Genomic DNA, 19,223 nt, shown 5'->3' on the forward strand with positions numbered 1-19,223 from the left:
ATATATGTATATGTATATATATATATGTATATGTATATATATATATATATATATATGTATATGTATATGTATATATATATATGTATATGTATATATATATATATATATATATATATATATATATATATATATATATATATATATCCATGCAGCTATTTGCCAAAACCCAAAAAAGGTCATTTCTCATGAATGTACACTCAGCACCCACATGTGCGTGAATGACTCACTCCCGTGAATTTAAAAAATAAAAAATCCTTTGAAAATACATCGTTTTCTAGAGTATAAAAATGAAAAAAATACCCAAAATTCTTTTAATGAAAAAACTTCTATATACTTTTATATATACTGTACTTTTTGTCTTGGAAAAAAAAAACACATTTTGAAAAATGACTTTGCAAATTACGTCAACGAAAAAAAAAACTCGAACTGTTAAGTCTATATCTCTCAAAAATTATTTTCGAACAATTTTCTGGCTTTAATACATTTTAAAAATAATTATTTTTTTAATCTTTAAATAAGTATGACTTTTCACAGGAAAAAATACAAACTTGCCCTTAAAATGTAACCTTATTCTCGTAAATTGTACGGTATGCTCGCGTTCAAGTCGCGCACATGCAGTGCCTTTCTTGACCTCTAGAGGGCAGTACACATCAGGTTTTAAAGTAAGTCTGACTTGCTCATCTCACCCCCACATTTTTGTTTTTTTCCCAAAAAGTTATTGAAACTTTGGCATGAACATAGATATAACTTTATAAGGAATGAAAGAAATAAGCAACTAAAAAATAACTCAACAAAAAGGAATATAAAAACAATAATCTTCTGTCAATTAGTGATAACTCACCAAGGCATTGCAGCGTATAAGTACTCTTCTTGTTATTTGTTCATTTCAAAGTATTTATGTACATTCTGTAAAAAAAATGAAAGGGATTTGGAAATTCACATTTTGTGTAAGTAACATTTTTAACATAAGATTGTCACAAAGGACGACGATGCGTTTAGGCATAAAAACTTTCAATTAGCCTATATCTTTTCGAACAATTGCAATGGTTTGTCCACGATGTTGCCCCTCCAACTTTGAGGCCGCAGGGCAAATGACAATGAAGGTGGAACGGTCTCTGATCGGCTCCCGCGGCAAGCACAGTGAACGTGGCGATTGACGCGTCCGCTGCCTCTGCTGATGTGACGTCACTGCCCCGCGCCTGCCGCCGCTCGCGTTCCTTCGCCAGCAGGAGAGGCCCTTGTCAGCTTGCCATCCTGTGCCTACCATGTGACGCCAAAGCTGACAAGGGCCTTTTCTTCTGGCCCGCTCAGCCCAAAGGAGCGCGAGCGAGTCCGAGGGCGCCGCTTGTACGGCCACACTCAATGCGTGACCGAGTCAGTCGAACACCAGCTTGAAGGTCAACGCCAATTGTGCTGCGCGTTTTCAACTGGCCCCTCGCTTGCTCGCCGCCTCGCCTCACGGCGCTACAACGGGGTTTAAACCCCTTCAGCATTTTATTGGATGTTCTAAAATGGATTTAGGAGAGATTTTCTCAGCCCCCTATGTATGGGTCAAGCCCCCCAAGGAGATCCTGGAACCGTGCCTGCGCCGCATTCCACAAAGAAAAGCTTTTTCTCGCCTCCCTGCATTGCAATGGCACTCACGGGCAACGCATGCTTGTTTCCATGGTGAAGCGGGAACCTCTCCATGTGTTCCCAAAGTAAATCTCCGCCGCAGAGGGAGACAAAGGGGAAGGGGGGCTTTATATATACTGTATATATATATGTATATATTAGGGCAGGGAAAAAAATATTGTATCGTGATTCACCGTGATACTTTTTATCCCAATACCAAGTAACGATACGTTGATAAAGTATCTATACTTTTGATACCTCATGTTATGTTTTGCACAGGTCAAATGGCACATAAGTCCAACGTTTGGAAACGCATGCCTCCGTTTTTTTAAATGTGTCTTTTTTTTAATATAGAAGTATCGCAATACGTATCGGATTGGGACAAAAGTGTGTCGTCCCAGCCCATATACGTATAGAATGAAAATGGCTGGTGTTTGGGCCAAAACCTGCTAAGTCACATTTAGGTGAGTTTCCTATTTTTTGAAAAATCTCTACTACTGGTCAATCCACACTCGTGTGGTGTGATGCTTCCACATTATTGACCAATCCAAAGTGTTGAAAATGGCTCGCTCTCTTTCAAGAGGCAACGCTATTTCGGAGGTAGCAAATTTTGGCCCAACGCCAGCGATTATATGATGTGAGATATTGCCCAAATTCTCTCCCGTCGACCACATTTTCTCGGCCGATTCAAAGCACTCCAAATCTCCCCGTCTCCATTTGAGCGCTTGAATCGATTGCGCAAGGCTTGAATCGATTGCGCAGCGTTTGATCTCGACTTCAGCTTTTCCGCATTCGCAGGCAATCTCCACTCAAATCCCCTCCAGTCGTAATTGTTTTCTCGTCCTTTCGGTGTGTCCCTCCTCCTCGTTAGTAGTAGTGGACGGGAAGGGGGGCGACCGGTCGGTTACTGGCGGTCATCTGTCAATGCATGGAGAGGTTGCCCCCGCCCCCCTCCATGTTTACATCCAGTTGGGCATTCAATCAAGTCTATTAGCGGCTAACTCCTCCTCGTGTAGTCCGGGTATTAAAAATCACACCACCCGAGTGGGAGGGCGTCCAGAAAGGCTCAAAAGCCCCCCAGAGGAGCTGAGCGCTGCCCCTCCCGCCCCCCGCCCCAGGGCTTACTTCTGCCTGCCCTCGGCCATGTGGTGCGTCGTCCTGCTGGTTCTGTCTTACCTGGACAGAGAGCTGGTGGCGGGCGCCGGGGTGGGCCCGTCCCGAGGGAGGCTGTCGCAGGAGTGCGGCGGGACGCGGGGCTCCCAGCCTTTTACGCGCATGGACGAGGCCAAGAGGAGGGGCTCCGGGGGTCCTCCGGAGGTGACGAGGAGAGCCAAACGAGGCTTCACCTACCCCGGGACCTTGTGGTGCGGAGCTGGCAACATGGCCGACCACTACGACCAACTAGGTAGGACATTGTCCACCCTTCATATAGATTCGTATTTAATCACACATTTTATTTATTGTAAAAAAAAAATCCCTTGATTTTTCTGTCCCGTTATTTGATGGAATTTTCATAGCCTCAACATGAATAAGAGGATTGATTTTTTTATGCAAATACTTTATTCGAGAGGAAGTCAAGCCAAACACATTTTTTTCCCAGCAGGCCCACTAGTTGAAACAAGACATTCTGGTAAGTATTGCATTTGTGAAATAAGAGTTAATCCAGCCGTTTTTAGCCATCTCCGGGGGCGGCCGTTTTGTCACATATGTCCAAGTTTGGATTTTTTTTTACATTTTTACATTAATGCGATGTCCGTAACGCATGAAACACCATTCACGTAAAAAAACAGAAAGCTGGAAAAAATGGACAAAAGTGTTTTTCACAGGACTGCAACAATACGTATTTCTTTTTAGGTGAATTTGAGGAGACCGACAGCTGCTGCCGCACTCATGACCACTGCCCCCACGTCATCCACGCCTTCTCCACCAAATACGGATACACCAATTTCAAATGGCACTCCATCTGTCACTGTGACTGCGACGAGGCGTAAGTAGAAAAAGACCAACCGAAGGAAAGAAAAGCGCGAGAAACTTGAGCGCGAGTCATATATCGTAAGTCGACTCGTGCTTCTGGATAGACTTTCTCAATGGCGGGCGTAGTCCGCCTTTCGCCCCGAGTCATTTGGGATCGACTTGCTGGATCGAACGGAACGAGCGTCAGAAAAGGGCTTGCCAGTCATTTCCGTGTCCTGCCGCACAGGTTGAAGGGTTGCCTCCGCCGGGTCAATGACACGTCCTCCCGGGTGGTGGGGCAGGCGTTCTTCAACGTGATCGGCGCTCCTTGCTTTGAGCTCATCGACGAGGAGCGCTGCGCAGAGCGCCACTGGTACGGACCGTAAGTACCTTTTCCTCCGCTTAGACGTCCACGACGCGCTGCCCCTACATTCCGCCTTCCACTCTCATTTTGCTTCCGACGACACCAGGTGCAAACGATACGAGAAGCTGCCCGTCGCGGCGGTAAAGCGGGCGGTCCCGTACGACTACGGCGGCATCGCCGCCATCGACGCGCCGACCGGGGCCCCGCCCGAGGCGAAGGATGCCGACGGGCGGGAGAGCGCGACGCAAGCCGCCCCGTCCGGCCCCGAGGAAGCATCCCTCGGAAACGCGGCCGACGCCGCGGAGGACCTTACGAAGGCGCTCGTCACCGTCTCCTCCACATCCGCCGCCGACTCCGTCAAAGAGTCACAAAGCTCCATCAATAAGAGGAAGAGAAAAAAAGGCCGCGCCAAGAAGAAGAAGATGAAGAAAAAGGGAAAAGGGCAGAGGAGGAAGCAGAAAGTTGTTGAAAAAGTGGTGACAGTCTCACCTTCAGGTGGCAACAAACAGGTAGAAGACGTTCCTTTGACCAACTCCACGGGCAACCAGATGGGCACGCAAAGGCTGGGCGATGCCCGGACCTCCGAGGATGTCATGAAGGATGAGCCTCAAAGGGAGACTGCCGAGTTGCGTCCGACAGCGGGACCGAGCGGTCCCCTTGCCGGCTCTCCATCAAAAGACGGGCGGCCGAGAACGGGGGAAGTACCTGTGGCTTCCCCTCGGGCGATCGCTCAAGTCGCCCGGGGGGAAGTACCTGTGGCTTCCCCTCGGGCGATCGCTCAAGTCGCCACTATCGACCTCCCTGCCATCCTCTCGTCGCAAGTGCGACAACGCCCTGGTGAGGAGTTCCCGCCACCCGGAGTCAACTCGCTTGACTTGTTAAGTGGCGAGCCCTGTCCTCGGACAGCAGGAGAAAGCCGACCTCCGGCAAGGAAGAGCAGGAGGAAAGACGACGTTCGAGCGACTTCCCTTGAGGAGATTCCTCAACCTGCGGCGGACTCCACCGAAAGCCTCGCCGTCGCCCCAATGTTACAACAACAGCGCCCTGGCGAGGAGATCTCCCAAGCTGCCGTTGACTCCAGCGACAACTTTGCCGTCACATCTCCTCTGACGGCGCAAGAGTCCGGTCCGCCTGCCGGCTCTCTGTCCAAAAGCAAGCAGCCGCGGAAAGGCGGGGCAACGGAGAAGCCGCGCGAGGAGATCCCTCGACTTGCGCTCGACGTCGCCGAGAACCCGGGCGCCACCGCCCGCCCTACCATCCCGACGGCGCAACGCGTCCCGAACGCACACATCTCTCGACCTGCCGTGCATTTCGCCAACAACTTCAGTGCCGCGTCTCCGACAAGAGAAGAAAACGCTCCTGCGCTCGGCTCTCCCGGCCCAAAAAACAGGCCGGCGAGGAAGGACGACGTACCCGTGGCTCCCCCGAGGGAGGTCGCTCAACCGCCGGTCCACAACGTCGCCAATCTTCATGCCATTGTCACGTCCCAAGCGCAACGTCGGCACCCCGGCGAGAAGATCCCCCGACCGGAGGTGGACTCCGCCGACATCCCAAATGTCTCTTCCGCTCTCCTCATCCCGACCTTGCGGCAGCAGCGGCGGCTTGCTCAGGAGATCCCGCAACCCGCATCGTCAAGGACCACGGGCGTCGCCTCGCCAGCTCAGCAACGCGGCCCCGGTGGCCCTCCGGCCAAGCCCGACGTCAAAGGAAAGCCATGGCAAGAGGGAGGAGACAATGAGGGCCGGAAGAAAAAGAGGCGAATGCCGCCGGCGGATTCAGGGGCTGGGAGCGTGACGGCCGAGATGGCTCCAAGTTTGGACGGCGTTTCCGCCGCGGATTCCCCGGGTTTGACCCGGACACCCGCGCCCGGCGAGGAGAGAGCGCAAAAGTGTCCACCCCGGGTGTCCGCCGGCCTTCGCGCGAGCGCCGCGCAGCGGTCAATCGAGAGAGCCCGAGAGCACTTTGCCCGGAAGAAGAGAAGAAAAGCCGCTCTGACCGCCAGACCGCGTCGAGCCTTGCCGCGCACTTGACTTGGTTCAGTCGGACCCAATCGCCTTTCCAAGCTTCAGCGTTTGAAATCACCACGCACAACAAATCGTATCTCATTGGAATGCGATGATCGTATCTTGAGCATATTGTGAAAAAAGCTAACAAATAGGTAGCCTACATCTGGTTTTTTTTGTTTAGTTTTGAGTTTATTGATGGAAGTTTGGTACAACTTGATGGAGTGACTAACAAAGAATGAATAAAGTTCCAAAGAAAAGATGATCCATCCATTTTCCCTGCCGCTTGTCCTCATTACTGGTTCGCGTGTTTGCCGTCGCCTGTGTTCCAAGACAACCCAAGCAAAAAGGTTTTGCATACCTGGAGAAAAGGTTTTCCACAAACGCCCTTTAGGAGTGGCTACTAAGTCTTGCCGTGTTCAGCAGTCGATCACTCTTCTGCCGCCCGGGAGCACTTTTGCACCTACCGTTTCCAAACGGGAAGCTCTTTTCTCTGATTTCGGGGGGCGGATTCAGGGGTCCGCGGCTTGGAAACTGCACTCGGGATCCCTGGCCTCAAAGGCGCATTGCTCTTTGCCCTAACCTCATTCAATCCCAAGTGAACGCACCCACGCGTTGAATGAACCGGGCTCTTTTGTTCCAGCCGGACTCTGACCTTGCGCCCGCAAAACCTGCGTGTGATTTGGAGGCGAGGTCACATTCCCCGCGGAGATTTAGCGCATTACTTTCCTGCCAAAAAGGGCCAAATCCTGCCGATCAGCTGACTCTCACATGCTCGCCTGAGACTTCTGAGACTTGGAACACACGAGGCACCTGTCTGCCTTGTCTCCATCTGTCTCGTCACCTCTGCAATATGGAAGAGCAAGACGCTAGCTGACGTAGCATCGGATGATTGAACGTTACAATCAAGTCTTTCATAATCCACTCGGGAGTATTTTGGGGAAGACACCCAAGCATTCTAGGGTGCCTTGGCACTCCGAAGGAACTAAGGCATTTTCACAGCCACCAAAGGAATTTTTTTTTTGTCCGTCAAGTTAATAGCGCCAGAAAAAGGCAAGCAAAGGGAAAAAAACGGAAAATTAGGCAAGCAATTAAGTACTAATACTGTAATCCTAAACATGTGAGCGGGGCACCAAGAAAATCTAGCGCAAAATGAAACGGCAACTGAAGGAGCGACGCCACCGGCGGCCATCTTACGTTGCCAATCGTTACGCCCGCTTAACTTGAAAAAAGCGATTTCTCCGCCGCGTTTTCGCCACGGCGAAAATGCCACCGTGTATGGCATACAGTTGCACCAATAAATCTGGGAGAAGCACTAAATGCACATTTCATTGGTAAGAAAAAAAAAAAGGAAATGACTCTTGTAATGAGTGCTACTTAAATATTTGCCCGCATCACGTTGTCAGAAGCATCAACAATGAAATGAAAGCAAAGCCGATCAGGACAACCAAAACAAAAATGCTGCAAAATGTCATCTTAACGACATGGAGGTCCTATCGTCAGACTGCTTGATGCAAACAGAGACATTGGCTCTCATTAGTCCATCCAGGGATGGTGGCACTTTGAATGGTGTTTTCAGTGAAAGAAAGAAGTCGTCAGTAACAGTGGCAATGTAAGATGGCCGCCGTCTGGCTTCAGCCCATTGATAGTCCAGTCGTCGATAGGTTTGTGGCCCGAAGCGCCCGTCAGCCGACCCTCGGCATCGCACTCGACTTCAAATCAAGCAAGTCAAATATGAAGCAACTATGGCCATAAAGAGTGCGCTGAAAAGTTCAAGTAGTCCTTTGACGCTTGGTCAACAATCACGTATGCGTTCACTTACACTGGATGAACATTGAATGAAGGCCAATGTTGCTTTTGGGGTAGCACTGAATGCAAATAAAGCATTTACATTTTTTTTGAAATTGAAAAGGAGCAGGTTGAAGTTCTTCTAAATATCCAAAGGCCCTCTGGCACCGTGTTTGTTGACCCCTGCAGTACATGACGTCGGAGTATTTCCATTTTTCCTCGACAAACCTAAAGCGCATGCGGCGTCCAATTGCAACGGGCTGTTCTTTGAGTCCAAAGCCTGCAATTGGACGTTTTTATCTTTTGTGTGTGTTATTGTTCACCTGATATCTGGAATGAGGTGTCATAAAAGCAAAGTGGGCGGGGCGGGGGCTGCTCAGGTGGTCCTGACCTCTTAAGAACAGGAGCTCATCTGACGCCTCGGACCAAAAAGGTGCCAGCCTCAGCATTCGAGGATCGAGGATGTGGATCTTTTTCTTGGCTTCCTTGCTGCACATTGGCTCAGGGGCAGGTAGGAGCTTCTTGAATGACTATTAAAAAAAGACATCTATTTCATCATGTCATCGTTTAAAAAAAAAAAATAAATAGCAAGTGTCTGATTTCTAGATTGGTGCTACCAGTCCCAAGTTTCTTGCAATCACAGTTGCTCAGGTAAAAGTCAAAGAGCGGCCTGATTAAAAAAAAAAAAAAAGAGCAGCGGCGCGGCCTCACGAACGGTCTTGCGTTTCACAGGGCCCGACGACTGGCCCGTGATTTTTCCTCAATGCGGCGGCAGGTCGCAGTCGCCGGTCAACATCGTCACCAGGAAGGTTTTGCCCGACCAACGACTCACTCCGCTGCACCTTGTCGGATATCAACACACTTTTGGCGGAAACCTCTCCAACAACGGCCATACAGGTGCACTTTGACGGACGGACCAAGTGACCCACTTGAGCCGCATGAGAATTCGGAATTCAGAATTCTGGAAAGAGCCAGAAATGACAAAATGACATTTTTCTCTTGTCACATTCCAACTTTTGTCTTGACCAAATACAGCACTTTGTTTGTAGGCTTTCTAAATTCTTTTCTTTTTTTTTTTTTTTTTTTGGTGTGATGCATTTTCACTAAATTAAATTTGATCGATTTATTCCACTGAAATATTTTTCTTAAAGCTGAAGTCAACCCCGAAATGTTCTCGACAATCAATTACTTGACATAGATTGAACATAAGTTTCGTAACAATGTGAATGAACCTATAAAATACAAAAAAATTAAAAAATAATGAAATAAAAACATCAAACATAATTGTACTTGTAAGAAGACTTTCTATAACAGATGAAATATTTCCAATAAAGCAAATAGGCTAAGGGCCTTTCTGTCCTTGATCAATTCGAATGAATGCCGCCATTAATGTCCGTCTCAGGGGGCGGTCAGGCGGCCATTTTGTCACTTGCCGTCGACTGAAAATGACATCACAGCTGCTCGGGGCTCATCGGTCGATGACAATATCACGTCGTGTGACCCCTGCAAGATGTAAGTGGCGCATGCGCAGGAGGTCGGCCATCTTTGATTGCCAACTACGCCAACTACACTAAGAGCAAATAGAAAAGTATTTTTCCCCAGTGAAAAAGTCCGAAACCTTTGCGACAAAGTGATTTTACAGGAACATTTTTGTGTTTTCTGAGGAAAAAGCCCTAATATTGTCATGTAAAGGGTAAAAAAAAAAAATTCCAAAAGCCACCACCCTCGCCCCGAAAAAAATCAATGCATCCTTAAAAAACAAACTTAAAAAGAAAGAAAGAAAGACACAGGAAACGAAGCTCCAGCAGCTGCTGTCTCTTTTTTTTCCTGGCGGAAGTCGATTGATTGATTGGCTCTTTTTCGTCTTCATTGCAGTGCAACTGGACTTAGCCGCCGGTATGCAAATCAAAGGAGGAAATCTGCTGCGAACGTACAAAGCACTCCAACTCCACTTCCACTGGGGCAAAGATGGCGGCCCGGGCTCTGAGCACACAATCGACGGAGAACGCTATCCAATGGAGGTAAGCGTTTGTACACGTTGAACCAAAGCGACGGTAAAGTCGACGCGGTCTTGGCTTCCTCCTACAGATGCACATTGTGCACATCAAGGAGCAATACAGTTCTTTGTCCCAGGCTGCGAGGGACCCAGCGGGCGTGGCCGTTCTCGGCTTCTTCTTCCAGGTAATCGGCTTTCCAAAGAAAACAATCATTGGCAATTCATTGATATGAATCATCAATAAGGCAACATTTTCAAGCAATATGTATTGGAATGCATACAGACATCAAATGGCCCCGCAACAGAGCCGGGTGCGATGCCAACAAAAGCAAATGAGTAGAAAAGAGGAGCAAGAGAGGATAGAAAGAAGGGGTTTCATTATTTTAATTATACATTTGAAATCATTCAAGATATGTCTTCTTCTGCATAAATGACATTAGCGGTGTGAATTAAAGAATGCAATACACATTTAAAGGAAAATAAAAGATACAGAATAAGATTGACATCCTTCATTTCATTATTGTATTTGACTTGTAGAAGTTTATTGTATTGAGACTTGTTATTATTATATGATCAAATGGACTATTTGATACATTATTCAACCTGATCAACTATTGCGTTAAATAGTTGTGAATCAGATGATTGAAACGTTGTTGGGATTTCCTTTATTCGTTCTTCGTTCTTTTTAGTAATTTGATGTTTTTGTGCGGTCATAGATTGCAAATTTAGACAAAGGATCTCGCAACACATTCATTCGTCGTGTCATTTGAATCATTCATTCATTTGAAATGAGCACGTGAAAAGAACGTTGACCGACTGTGTGGCGAATAAAAGCACACGTATACGCCGTTTATCAATGAATTGACTCTATACTTGGAAATGTTCAAAGCGGTCCGCTGCTTATTTGGTCTCCTCATTTCTTTCCAGAGCTGTCAGGTTGACTTTTAACAACATATCCAACTAAAATTGTGTTTTCAATCCACTTGTCGTTTCAGGAATCAAATTCTGCCAACAAGAAGTTTGATCCCCTCGTAAAAGCTCTGAAGAGAATCCCGCGCCCGTGTGAGTGTGTGCGTAAAACACGAGCTATGGCATATGTGGAGGTCAAGTGGCAAAGTGTAAGTTGGTGTGTTTGTGTCAAAGGCGATACGATAACTTTAGCCGTACGTTACACGTGCGATCGTCAGTCAAGTGGCAAAGTACAATTTGCGAGACGATAAGGCAAGTCGTGCGGCGTCTCATAAATCGCAGGAAAGCTGCAGCGGTGAGTGACAAACTTGTTGCTTACTTCCTCATCGTTTCCAGTACAAACGTCCATCGTGCTCATTTAGCGCCACGCTTCGGAGATCCATCGCTGCGACTTTTGATGGCGTATTTGGGACCAGGGTTATGATCCTCTTGGAATTTTAATCAGACATTGAGTTAGCTTTAAATGGTTTCCAGGGCGCCCTTGCTCGTTTTTATGAGTTTGACTTATTTTTTTTCAAAGACACTGCATGAGCTTTGGTTACTTTTAGTATTAGTTCTCCTTTTGTTTTTTCAATCGTTTTACTTGTGCGCAGGATTTTTAAAAAACACCGTGGTCACTATTGCGTCATATAAATTCAACAGAAACATGATTTGCAAACATTTTGATAATACAGGGTACCGTTTACAGCCCACAGACTTTGAATGACAATAAGTTCAGTGCATAACAGCGCTTCTAAAGTTTGACGCGTGCTCGCTTGATTTAATTAGGGAGCGTGTGCCGAATTAAATCGAGCTAAACAAAATACAATTCTCATCAAATAGAAGTGAATACTTTTCTAGTATTTACGGAACTTCGTTTCTTTTTAAGGGTGATTTCAAAAAGGCGGACCCAAATGGAGTTAGCCTGCTCTCCTTGTCATGTGGGACTGTTGATTGATTTGCTGCTGTTCCCTTTGAGCTTGCAGCCAACAAAACGACGGTGGAGGGCATCTCCCTGCAAATGTTCCTGCCGGCCCCCGCCGACATGAGCCGCTATTTCCGCTACCACGGCTCCCTCACCACGCCCGACTGCGCCCAAGCTGTCGTCTGGACCCTCTTTGAAAACGCCGTAGCCCTCAGCAGGCGACAGGTGAAGTCAAATAGTCAAGTCGCTCGATGATCGGACAAGTTAAGTTGGAGGTTTTCCCCCGGCTGGGCATTCGCTCCGTCTAGCCGCCACTGACGGACGCCCGTTTTGCTGATGGTTGACGAATGACGGGAACAATTTGAAAATAGACGCAAACCCCGTTATTTAGTCCGCCGTTCGTCTGCAGTCCGGCATGAGTCTATTTTTCGCGGCCTATTTTCTTCCCAAGGGTACACACTTGTAAAATGCCCAGCTCTGTGTTTTCCAATAAGAAAGTCATATTTTTTGTTTTAATTCTTAGGGGTATGAAAGTTTGGTTTCAGGTTGTAATCATTCGACAAAAACGTTTTGAGAATAAAAGTAAAAAGTTGCATTATCTGTTTGAAAAAGGTTCATATTAGCAGATAAAAAAAAAAAAAAAAACAGCACAAAGAAAAAGTTGTCATTGTACAAGAGAATTTTATTCTTTTCTCGAACAAAAGTTGTAAAGCTAAATTATTAATAGTAGTAAGGGAAGGAGGGGAGAAAAAGACAAAAAAACTGCTAGATGCACTTTTTTTTTGCCATGAAAAGCCTCTAATCTCTACTTGGGTTTGAGGGGGGGGGACTTAAATGCTAATGAATTAAAGTCGTTTAATGCTTAGGAAAATGCTGAGAGATGCCGAAGTGTGCTGAATGGAGCTCAGCGCATTTGGGCAGAGGCAAGCTACTGCCCCCTAGGGGCTCGGATATGTACATGAAACACTTCCAAACAATCCCCAAGTCGTTAAATCACGTATGGAAAAACGTCACTTTTCTTGAGCTAAAACTGGACGTTTAAAGTTGACATGATATGACGGAAAAAAAACGAGATTCCGGTATTCAGAGGAAACGTTTATTATTGTTTATAAAAAAAAGTGATATTGGGTAGATAAATTTGTAATTTTCTACTTACGTAGAAGATTGTACTACTACAATCACGTGTTTGAATGTTTAGGTTCAAGTTGAAAGTCTATCATTGTACAGGGGACCCCCGCTATTCGTAGGAGATATGGACCGGGCTGGCCCGGGAAAGGCAGATATCCGCGGAAATAATATTGTTGTTGTTTTTTTTAACAAAACGAAAACATGAAATGATTGGGGATATGCCACCAATAAGTGTTTCCCACGAAAAACGGGTTGCGCCTCCCACAAAAGAATAATAGAAAATAAAACGTTTTTTGGGAGGGTCGTATATAACATTTGAATTTTTTAGGCTGACGACCTAACTGGATAATTGGTGAAAAGTTTGTCTGAAAAGACGTTGACGGCCGACACAACCATATTGAAAATGTCTGAAGTTGCACTCGATCCCTTTCTGGTGGAAGTGTAAAATCGGGGCCGTTTCCCTTCCAATCAATTGAGTTCACGCAACATCTGATTTTTAGCTGACACTTCACACATTCGGATTATGAAGAAGGCAAAAAAATAATAATAATAATTTGTAAAAAATCCTCATTGCCCTCAATTGTTTTTTCAATGGCTGCTGCGCCTCGATCGGTCAAATGAAATGACATGACGGCTTTAATGACGAGGAGAATGTTTGAGCTTCTGCCTTTGTTTTTCTTCTTTTTTTGTTTGTTGTTGTTTTGTGTCCGTGTGGCAGCTGTCCGCCTTCTCCCAGCTTGGCTTCTCCGGCGGGAGGCCGATGGTGAACACGTTCCGAGCCGCGCAGCCTCTGAACGGAAGGCGGCTGTCTCGCTCCGGAGGCGGCGTGGCCGCTTCGCTCAGCCCCGCCCTCGTCCTTACTTCCACGCTGCTGCCGACGCTGCTGATGCTGCCGCTGCTCGAGTCGCCGTGAAACACACACGTCAAAAGACAACGTTGTTAAAAGGAAGTCAACATTTTGTTGGCAAGAATATGTTCTATGAAGCCGAAACACGGCATTTTGATGAATTCATGCCTTTGTGGAATCTGAGTTGAGCAGTCAAATCCAGCCGTTTTTTTCCACATCAGGGTGCGGCCATTTTCGCCACTTGCTATCGACTGAAAACGACATCACAGTTGCTCAGATAACGACCAATCATGGCTTACTGCCAGAAAACAGGTGAGCCGTGATTGGTCGTTACCTGAGCAACTCTGATGTCGTTTTCAGTCGACAGAAGTGAGAAAACGACCGACCCCCCCCCCACCGAGATGGCTAAAAAATGGGTGCATTTTGCTGCTAATTCCTATTCCACAAATGCAACATTAATCAGAATGCCGTGTTTCGACTAGTGAAGGCGCATTGAACATGTTATTGCAAAGATTTTCGGGGGGTTGACTTCCTCTTTAAATTGTTCTGAACATGCAGCTCTGGAAAAGAGCACAAAGAGAGCACAGGAAAAAAAAATCTTCTCTGAAGAAATTGAAGCGCGAATACGAGCAGACGTGAGCCGACTCAGTAACCAGCGGAATGAGTGACTAGCAAACACACCAACTGACTTACGAATGAGTTTGCATGCAAATAACAGACAATCAATATGAATTGGAACATGACGGTGAGGTTGAAAAAGTTGCATCTACACTACTGTCCACTGGGTGGCAGCACTCTTCAACGGTGACTGAATGCTTTTGGCTTTCGGGTAACGTCTGGCGGAGCAACCAAGAACACTTTTGAGTTCCGTTAGTCACTTTTCTGCCTCCTGGAATTTACCTGACGCCAAAGGTGTACACTACAGGGAATGCGGAGGGGTCCACTGCAGTTTTCTCAGGGCCAAAGTCTGGACCTGTTTCAATTCGTGTAGCTGAACCGTCAAACAGTATCAGAATGGCACATTTCCGTCTCCTTTTCACAGCATTTATTTGCGGTTTTGAAACTATGATGTTTTGGTTTTCGTATTAAAACAAATATCTACCCCTACCATAAATAAACAAACGTGACTAAATGTACTCCCCAAAACAAATGACCACCAAGTGATTTAAACACATCCAAACACGTAAGCAGTCCACATTTACAGTGCATCCAAAGAATGCCCACTGCGAAAAAGTTCTTTTCACGATTTTCTCAATTACACCATGTGGGCGTTTCTTTAATGTATTGAGCCGATGTGGAGTGTACGTCACATGTGTCACACAGGAACAGGAACAGGACCACTTTGGATATAATCCAATTGTGCAAGAATAGACGGCCCATGATGCAAGCGCATGCTGAGCTAATCTGCAGCGTCACCGACTCCACATCCAAGCGCTCTTCCCCCCCCCCCCCATCCAAACGCTATCGTGACTCATGAAATGACGTTAACCCTCTCCAGGCAGGTTTTGCAGATTCGCAACAACTAATTGCTAATCCCCGAACATTCATGAGTCTTTTTTTTACTCACGAGTACTACTAAACTATGACTAAAACTTAATTTGAGCGAGAGTCCGTCTCCCCAACTCACACACACACACACACAAAACACAAACATTTCGGTCGAGTATTTTGATGAAAGAACAATAGCATTGTATTGTAAAATAAACATATAAAAACATAAAGACAATACGGTCGACAATATGCCATATGGTTCTTAAACATACTGGTAAATATGATGCGCTATGCTCCAATAATAAACTGAAATGCTCTTTTTTTTGTCAGCAATATTGAATGCAATGTATGACGCTCCAAGGCACTTCCATTTGTTGACGAATCCGTTTTGAAGTCCGCAGTGACTCTGCGCATATTGTGCAGAGCGGGCCGCCTTCGTGCGTGGGCATCACTTGTCGGCCAAAATCCACATTACAAGTCGGTCTTCTGTGAAATGTATCTTCTTTTTCTTCTTGGGCAAAGGCTCTTGTGGTGAATTTTCACTGGGCCTTTTCCCCATTGCAAAGAAACTTTGCAAATACGTCTGTTTATTTGACTCATTTTGCTAGCTTGCACATTTAATATTAGCATAGCACGCGACCAAAACAACTTGACATGCGTTAACGGTCATAGATGGATGTAAAGGAGAGAATTCGGTCACTTTTCAAAATAAAACATTTTTCAGCTTCAGGTAATAAATCATCTGAAAGTACTTTTTTTCTTTTATCTGTGCGCCCACTGACTGGCAACGGGCTGCGGCCCAGTGGTAGGGGACCAATGGGTTAGACCAAAAATAAATAAAGAAAAATAAAACACATGCATTTTTATTAGAACAAATCAAATGAAATGTACATGTAACGTATTTTGTTTGTTCTTTATTTGTAAAAGCAGAACATGTTTGAAAAAGATTAAAATGCACGAACATGGAGCACATCTTATTTACAACTTGAATAATTTATATACTGTATTCTTTTTTTGAATCAATTTGTATGGTGATTTTTTTTAAATATTCAGTTAATAAACCTGATTGTATCACAAACGGCAATTCTTTATGTGTGTACTGTATAAATGAACAGTATATACTGTACAGTGAGTAGTGAAAAAAAATCACTTTGTTTTATATATTACTTAATAATAATAGTAAAATAATAAATACTAAAATAAATAATAAAAGTGGCCAGAATATAAAATGTATAAATATGTAACCCCACACACACACACACGTACACATTTTTAATCCTTAAGGCTAACATAATATCCTTTGCAATCGAATATTTTGTTTATGTTACTTATTACATAATACAGCTCAGCTCAAAAAAAGAGAAACGCTAGACTACATTTTTTGCCCTTTAACTCAAACATATCAAATGTAGCAAAATCTGAGATAGGGATCATTTTGCAGTGGTCCCTTCATTTTTTCCAGATCTGTATATTGATAATTGTATTGACTAGTACATGTCAGAAGATTAGGGCAATTACTAATCCCACGGTAGCGGCTGCAGAAAGTTGGACGGCACCAAACCCCGACGTCCTTGCAGATCGCCCTGAAGAGAAAGAAAGTTTGTGAGCCAAAAAGAAATCATCAAATAGAAGAAGAATGACGACGACTTACATAGTAGAAGCCGTCGGGATCCATGTCGCCGAGCACGTAGATGATGTCACCCGAACGAAAGCCCAGTTCAGCCTGCGGGACAGATGGACGATTTTGGGGGGACAATTGGTTTTGATTTAAAAGATGTGAGTGAATTGCTACACAAACTAATGAACGGGTCTTTAAATCATATTGCACCACGTATTGACATACAGATCAAATTGCCTTATATTTGAAAGATGCACATCCCCTATGTATAAACTTTAAGGACCTCAAATGCTTCAAAAGAATGTTATAGAACGTGCAAAACATAACATGACATAAGGTATCGAAAGTATCGATACTTGGTATTGGCATAAAAAGTATCACGATACATCGCAATATGATCTTTTTTCCCAGCCCTCATATATACATATAACACGTCAGCGGCATTAATGCCAGTAACATAAAAGTCAGTTCATTAGCCAGTCCCTCAATTGGTTTCAATTACAATCTGTTGTGTTGTTTTTTGGTGTCACGTGTGTGTTTCTTACTTCGCTGTCGGCGTTGGGCGAGCTTTCCCACGGGTCGTAGTCGAACAAGGCCACCATGCGACGTACGATGATGTCTTCGGGAACGCTGGATGCGTCGCTCATGTCGGGACTCAAAGACATTCCTGTACAAACATTTGATCGACAACTGACGGTTACACTCCAGTCCAGTAGGCGGCGCTGTCAAAAAATGAGGGTTGACCGGCGCATGTGCCGGATCTGGTTGGTGGGCACCGACTTATATGAAATGGAAAAAAAAAAAAACCAGCAGACATAGAGACTAAAAAAACAAAGTAACGGACAAACAAAAATGACAAACTAACAGGCAAACGTGCAAAATGACAATTGCCAAACAATTGTTAAGACAAATGAGCAACACATGAATGCTTTAACAAACTAATTAGCTCGTCAAAAAATGACCAACACACAAACAGACGAACTACGCTAACTACAACAAACTATCTGAAGTGACTAATGCATGCGTGAAGGGACTAACAAGTACCGCAAAGAAAAGAAAAAGCGGACCGGTTTGATCGACGGGGATGAATCCCTGCTGCATGAGCAAATGTTTGAGGTAGCGGTCGTCCACGGGGACTTCGGCCACCAGGTTACTGGCTACGTAACCCGATAGGCCGCCTGATTCGCCGCGATAGAAGCCGTCCGAGTCCTTGTCTCCAAACACCTGACGGCTCGCAAACAGCGAACAAATAAATACCGGGAAATGAATATCCAAACGGAGATGTGCGCACTTGGCCTTACCTTGATGATCTGCCCGGGCACAAAGGGCAGCTCCTTGGCCGCCGTGTCCGGGTTGGGCGACATGGCCGCGGGGTTGTACGGGTAGAGCGCCACGAAGAGCCGCGGCTCGGCGGCCGGCGCCCACCGCTGGCTGGCCGTCTCCAGCTCCCACTGGCGGAGGTCCTCGGGGGCGGCCGCCCGCACCCGCTCGGGGTAGATCAGCACGTCCAGCTCCATGCCGGAGTCCACGCCGAGCCGCTTCACCGTCCGCGATCTGGACTCCAGATGGTCCGCCTCACTTCAGCTAACTAAGCTAAGCGGCTAATCCTCTTTGCATTGCCGCCACTCCCGCCTCAACAAAGTGCACATGCAACAGCGCCGCTGCCTTCTTCGTCGCTGTTAAAAAAAAAATAAAAAAAAATTTGCATAAGGTGATGCACTGAATGCAGTGAGCAAGGTCTGCCGCTGACGTCACACTCGGAGGCGTCCCGTCGTCACTAACATGCAATTGTGAACCGGGAAACAGCCGGAGTTGCCCTTCTAGTTTCTTCCTTGCAAGGAAGAGGAGGAAATGCATTCAGCAGATGCGAACAATGCTGCACAGGTCTTCAAAGTAACACGACACACGAACTGTTCTCCCACTAACTCGTGATCACCCAGGCGTAAGCTTGGCTAATGAGCCACATGCTGCTTCATCCATCCGTCCATGGTGTGTGTGTGTGTGTGTGTTCTTGGCCAGACTTGGCTCCTCATCCCATGACGACTTGACCCACTTCAAGTAAAGACAACGCTTCCTCTTTTGACCCTCGACAAGCTAAGCTTACCGGCTAATTAGCTTCTGTGCGTGTGTCACTGTTGTTGCAGTTATTCATCAAAAATACACATGTATTGTACTGTTGAAGCAATACGTACAGTACAATAGATCGCTGGCGTCGGGCCAAAACCTCGTACCTCCCAAATAGTCCATTTTCAGGAGACCCCAAACATGGCACGTTTGTTCAACCATTAGCATTGCATCGTGAAAGACAGCAAAGCATTTTCAACCCTTTAGATTGGTCAGTAATGTGTAAAAGTAACACCCACACGTGTGGACTGACCAACAGTATAGATTTTTGAAAACTTTGACATTCACCAAAATGTGACGTACGAGGTTTTGACCTGACGCCGGCGATATACAAAGTTACTTAAAAGTTAATTGTGCATAGTTTATACATTTTTTTCTATTTTCAGGTAAACCTTGTCTTGATGACACTTGAAGTATGGTAACT

The 19,223-nt window shown here is 45.8% G+C and overlaps 3 protein-coding genes across 6 annotated transcripts; 2 read left to right on the forward strand and 1 right to left on the reverse strand.

Moving 5' to 3' along the window:
- The first annotated feature begins 168 nt into the window (after positions 1–168).
- proca1 (protein interacting with cyclin A1) lies at positions 169–6,207 on the forward strand. 3 transcript variants are annotated; one of them, XM_086035425.1, is made up of 6 exons: positions 169–3,019; positions 3,218–3,244; positions 3,469–3,601; positions 3,815–3,949; positions 4,038–4,636; positions 4,685–6,207. In XM_086035425.1, the coding sequence occupies exons 1-6, from the start codon at positions 2,539–2,541 to the stop codon at positions 5,959–5,961; spliced, it is 2,652 nt and encodes an 883-aa protein (XP_085891551.1). In that variant the 5' UTR covers positions 169–2,538; the 3' UTR covers positions 5,962–6,207. The 3 variants fall into 3 exon arrangements, with proteins under 3 accessions (XP_085891551.1, XP_085891548.1, XP_085891550.1); XM_086035422.1 differs by having other exon boundaries at positions 170–3,019; positions 4,038–6,207; XM_086035424.1 differs by lacking the exon at positions 3,218–3,244 and having other exon boundaries at positions 172–3,019; positions 4,038–6,207.
- A 3,077-nt stretch (positions 6,208–9,284) lies between these two features.
- Positions 9,285–13,815, forward strand: ca4b (carbonic anhydrase 4b). 2 transcript variants are annotated; one of them, XM_086035843.1, is made up of 5 exons: positions 9,285–9,743; positions 9,811–9,903; positions 10,714–10,836; positions 11,646–11,816; positions 13,438–13,815. In XM_086035843.1, the coding sequence occupies exons 1-5, from the start codon at positions 9,621–9,623 to the stop codon at positions 13,630–13,632; spliced, it is 705 nt and encodes a 234-aa protein (XP_085891969.1). In that variant the 5' UTR covers positions 9,285–9,620; the 3' UTR covers positions 13,633–13,815. The 2 variants fall into 2 exon arrangements, with proteins under 2 accessions (XP_085891969.1, XP_085891970.1); XM_086035844.1 differs by having other exon boundaries at positions 9,294–9,743; positions 10,714–10,780; positions 11,653–11,816.
- Positions 13,816–15,951: 2,136 nt separating this feature from the next.
- On the reverse strand, positions 15,952–18,252 carry LOC147144273 (RIMS-binding protein 2). The gene is given in 5 exon segments (XM_086036835.1): positions 15,952–16,688; positions 16,691–16,780; positions 17,221–17,342; positions 17,743–17,899; positions 17,977–18,252. Coding segments are annotated over 5 exon segments (699 nt in total). The 5' UTR covers positions 18,193–18,252; the 3' UTR covers positions 15,952–16,574.
- Positions 18,253–19,223: the final 971 nt, after the last annotated feature.

The sequence above is a fragment of the Filicampus tigris genome, chromosome 7 (genome assembly GCF_054856515.1).
Source record: "Filicampus tigris isolate MCC_2025a chromosome 7, RoL_Ftig_1.0, whole genome shotgun sequence".
NCBI lineage: Eukaryota > Metazoa > Chordata > Actinopteri > Syngnathiformes > Syngnathidae > Filicampus > Filicampus tigris.

Excerpts from the sequence above, each read along its gene's own strand:
- proca1 (XM_086035422.1), top strand. The coding sequence starts at position 2,539 with ATGCATGGAGAGGTTGCCCCCGCCCCCCTCCATGTTTACATCCAGTTG. Across the intron at positions 3,020-3,217 it reads CGACCACTACGACCAACTAG|GCCCACTAGTTGAAACAAGA; the intron begins GTAGGACATTGT and ends TTTTCCCAGCAG. Across the intron at positions 3,245-3,468 it reads AGTTGAAACAAGACATTCTG|GTGAATTTGAGGAGACCGAC; the intron begins GTAAGTATTGCA and ends ATTTCTTTTTAG.
- ca4b (XM_086035843.1), top strand. The coding sequence starts at position 9,621 with ATGCAAATCAAAGGAGGAAATCTGCTGCGAACGTACAAAGCACTCCAA. Across the intron at positions 10,837-11,645 it reads TGGAGGTCAAGTGGCAAAGT|CTTGCAGCCAACAAAACGAC; the intron begins GTAAGTTGGTGT and ends GTTCCCTTTGAG. Across the intron at positions 11,817-13,437 it reads TAGCCCTCAGCAGGCGACAG|CTGTCCGCCTTCTCCCAGCT; the intron begins GTGAAGTCAAAT and ends TCCGTGTGGCAG.